Below are 4069 nucleotides of genomic sequence, written 5' to 3'. Positions count from 1 at the left end.
CTTTCAACCAAGCACTTGTCCCTGCATATGATATTGAAGTCATCCATGTAGGCCAGGATCTTTGTCTCGTCTCTGTTACTCCCTGGAATATTTATTCCATTGATCCCAGAGTCCTGTCTGAGCTGCTGTTTTAGCACTTCTATCACTCAGATAAACAGATTCGGAGAGAATGGGCAGCCCTGTCTGATGCCTGACTCCACTGCAGTCGGGGCTGTCAGGGCCCCATTTACCAGTACCCTGCTGCTCATGTTGGTGTACAGTGTCTTTATCTTTATCCAGATGCAGAAAATGATGGGAGTCCCATCAACCTTTGACATCTCCAGTAGGAACCGATGGGATACCCAGATGTAGGTCTTCTCCAGGTCGAGGTTCAGCACAGCAGCATTCTACCCTCTCTCTCATTGCTATTGTAGCACATCCCACAGCTGCATCAAGGCTGTGTGGATCTGCTACCCTGGTACTGTGCACACCTGGTCCTCATGGATCACTGCACCTATAACAGATTTGAAGTGCTCGGCCAAGACTTTGACCTTTAGTTTGTAGTCAAAATTCAGGAGTGTTATAGGGCACCAGTTTTTTAGGTCCCACTTCTCCCCCTTCTTGTAAAGAAGGGTTATGAGGCCCTCCTCCATCTCCTGCTTCCAGGTGACCCTCTTGCAGGCATTCTCTATAGACCTCCAGCAGGTCCAGGCCCACCTAGTCCCAGAAAGCAATGTAGAACTCCTTGGGCTGGCCATCTGTCCCAGGAGTCTTACCATTACGGAAACTGCAGACCATTGTGTTGATCTCCAGCGTCCAGTCCTCCACCAGCTTCTCAGGACCCGAAGGATCAGTTAGGGCAGTCCCTCTGGCTTCCATAAAGAGGAGAGTGCCCATTTTGCTCAATCCCCCTTGGCGCTGACTCTTTTGCAAGGAATAGTGAGCTACTACACTGACCACATTTCAACTTCCTCTTTACTCCCACAGCTGAGCTGTGTTTTTCCTTTCCATTTCCAATTATTCCTGTTTCCTCACCCTTAAGTGCTTGGCAAACATCACCAAACGAGGCCCAAACAGTTCACTCAGAATCCCTCTGTTGCCTCCTCTCTGTCTGTCGCAAATGATTCATGTTGCCTCACCTTCCAGATGCTGCGAGGGTGCAGGAGGCAAGGGGCTCCCTGACCACCTGCAGTTTTATTTTGTCTGTTGTAGCAGTGGGGTGGAAACAAATTTAAGGCAAACTTTCAATAATTAGACTGCGCCTACAAAATTCTAACAAATATATAAGTTTTCCATGTCTAATTTTTGGTAGGTTGTCTTATTTTCAGGGTAATCTTATATTCTAATAAATACAGTATTTACTGTTTTGGCTGGCTGATGAACAAGCCTTGTGGAAACTAGAGTTTCATATACAATATGGGACATTTGCTGGCAAACAGATTTAACAAAGTCCCATGATTGCCAGTAAGGAAGCCAGTTGACTTGTAGAAATATAATGTTGTACTGACTGAACACTGATTCATAAAAAAAAAATAAAAAAATCCAGGTACAGTTGCTACTGGAGGAACATCTATGCAGAATATACCCATCTTGCTCTGCGTCTTTTTTTGTAATGGGGTCTGTTTCTGAAGAGTATTGTAGATGCATGGAAGCGTCCTACATTAAAATTTAAATCTACATGCACAAAGTTCCAAATCTCTGGCTGCTGCCAAGAAAACAGTACAGGTTTCCCTCGGTTTACACAGGTTCTTTATATGCGAATTTGCTCTTATGCGATGAGGCTATTTAGACCCATAATTCGTTATATGTGAGGTAATTCACTCTTATGCAATCAGCATAGATGCCCCGCCCCGCCCAAGCAGATAAGTCTGTGTGGGGAGGGGAAAGGGCCGTGGCCCCATTCACCCCAGCCCCGGCTGCAGCGGCTCTGGGAGCAGCCAACACCAGCCACCTGCACCAGGGCACAGCGTAGCCCAGGAGCAGAGGTGAGTGGGTACAGGTAGAGCACGGTGCAGCCCAGTGGCTGCAGGCCGCCGGCATTGTTCGGTCGGCCCCGGGGGGCGGCGGGCTGCTGGCCTTGTCCGTTCCTGGGGCCGCTGCAGCCGGGGCTGGGATGAGTGCCACTCTGTTTCCTCTGCTTTGCTGCCTTGTGCAGCCCCGAGAGCAGCACCCCTCCCCCTGCCCCTTCCCTAGTCCGCCATTGGAATCTATCCCTATTTGTTACATTGTAAAGTGGTTTTGCTTTATGCAAATTCGATTTATGTGCTGTTCTCCGGGAACACACGTACAGCATAAATCGAGGGAAACCTGTATTGCAGTACTACAGCTAAAGGAAACAGGAAGATGCATATGTAAGCCCTGTAACTGGTTCCCTGAAAGTGAACACAGAGAAGACACGAAGCCAATTCATTAAAAAGCCCTAGTGAAAAGTCATAGAATATTTTTTTCAGGAGTTGCCCAGCTCTAAAATCCTTGGACATCTTGAGTAAAATGAGGACAGAAGGCAGCAGTACTGCAACATTCTTTAGAACCCAAAAGCCCCTTGGATTTATGTTGAGAGCTACTTTGTTAATGATACCAATTCCCCCAGTTTCCAACAGTTAAATGAACAACAAAACTGTTTAAATCATGGTAAGTTGCATTTATGTAAAATAAAAGATAAAAAGCAGAAAGAATACGCATTGCAATATAAGCTATAAATAGGTGCATACATTTATTTTCAATTTTAAAAGAGAGATTTAGACTTAGGCTCTGAGTAAAAAATATGATAGTTTATCTCTGTCTTCAGCATTCTGGATAAAGATTTGCAAATAAAGAATCTCGTATATGTAGATTCATGGGGTTTATTTCTGTTTCACTCCCACTAAGGTAAATTGGGAGTAACTTGAGTCACTACATTTTAAACAGCATAAAACGGATGTGAAGTTTGAATCAGGCCATGGATTTTTTGGAAGAGAAAAAGGCAGTATTGAAAATGTAATGGAATTAGTCAGATGCCGGTGTTACGAGAGTTGCATATTACAGCATCAGTATGTGCATGTGACTATACAGTAATTATCTGTATTGCTGTAGGCCCTGTCAGGGATTGGCACCCTATTGTACTGTATGCTGCACAAAGACAATAAAATCAGTCACATCTTCAGAAAACTCACAATCTAAGAATCAGGCAAAACATAAGCGCAGGCAAATAGACAGAGAAGCATGAACTCATAGTCTAGTAGCTGGAGCTAATTATTTGACTAGGGTCAAATTTGTTTTTTATTTAGTTAGGCTAGGCTAGGTCATAAACTCATAAGCTCTAAAAAGCTGTGAGGAGTCTGAATCTTCAGTCCCAGACCCATCTATCCCTCCATTTTGGTGAGATGGAAAGCTGAGGGATAGAGGAAACTGGGCCGAAGAGCCCAGACCTAGCAGTGACCCGGGCCCTTGCGTGCAGATCAGCAGGGGAAGGAATCCAGTGGCTGCACAGTCTGGCAGGCTGTTACTCAGCATGAAGACTGCTCACCTTGTTCTCCTTTCCTCCCCTTTGTGTGTGGGGAGGTGAGGGGGATAGAGCACTATGGGATTCTGGAGGATCCCCTGTCCCTATACACAAGCAACAGAAACTGAAATGCTCCAAAACAGCACCTTATATCAAGAGATACTGTTTCAAAACACTTCAGCTCTTTTTGGAACATTTTAAAGGGCCTACATTTTGTCCAGAAACATTTCAAAGGCATTTCAATTAACTTCTGTCAATAACCTATATGTTCCATGGCACTGGACTTGGAATTCCAATTGAGTGCTTGACTTTGGTCCCAAATTCACATGGATGTGAAGGAAATGGAGATTGTCTCAGATTTCTGTGAATTAGAGCAATGGTTAGCTGCCAGCTACGTGTTATTGCTTTTATAAATAATATGGATTAATGCATCTCTAGCTAACCACACTGCAATTAGTGAAATTACAGAAGGAATACTTCTGTAGTCACATGTCACTTTGTGATCTTTTCCTTAGATTAAGTTAAAGAGATTTAAAGCTTCATGATTTATTCTTCTTGTCTGGAAAAAAAAATCTTCTTCGCTTATCCATCTGCCAATAGAAAAGGGAA

General features: G+C 44.2%; 2 protein-coding genes across 7 annotated transcripts in view; one reads left to right on the top strand and one right to left on the bottom strand.

Moving 5' to 3' along the window:
• TBC1D2B (TBC1 domain family member 2B) overlaps positions 1–4069 on the top strand; it is a 113893-nt gene that overhangs the window by 7201 nt on the left and 102623 nt on the right. The window lies entirely within an intron of this gene.
• SH2D7 (SH2 domain containing 7) overlaps positions 2616–4069 on the bottom strand; it is a 43799-nt gene continuing 42345 nt past the window's right edge. For all 4 annotated transcript variants that reach the window (XM_025208381.1, XM_025208382.1, XM_025208380.1 and 1 more), the window contains one exon: positions 2616–4050. In XM_025208381.1, coding sequence (XP_025064166.1) covers positions 4000–4050 — 51 coding nt within the window. In that variant the 3' untranslated portion in view covers positions 2616–3999. The remainder of the gene's footprint in view (positions 4051–4069) is intronic.

Source organism: Alligator sinensis, unplaced genomic scaffold, assembly GCF_000455745.1.
Source record: "Alligator sinensis unplaced genomic scaffold, ASM45574v1 scaffold954_1, whole genome shotgun sequence".
Classification (NCBI taxonomy): domain Eukaryota; kingdom Metazoa; phylum Chordata; order Crocodylia; family Alligatoridae; genus Alligator; species Alligator sinensis.
This window is presented reverse-complemented; position numbering and strand designations above follow the sequence as displayed.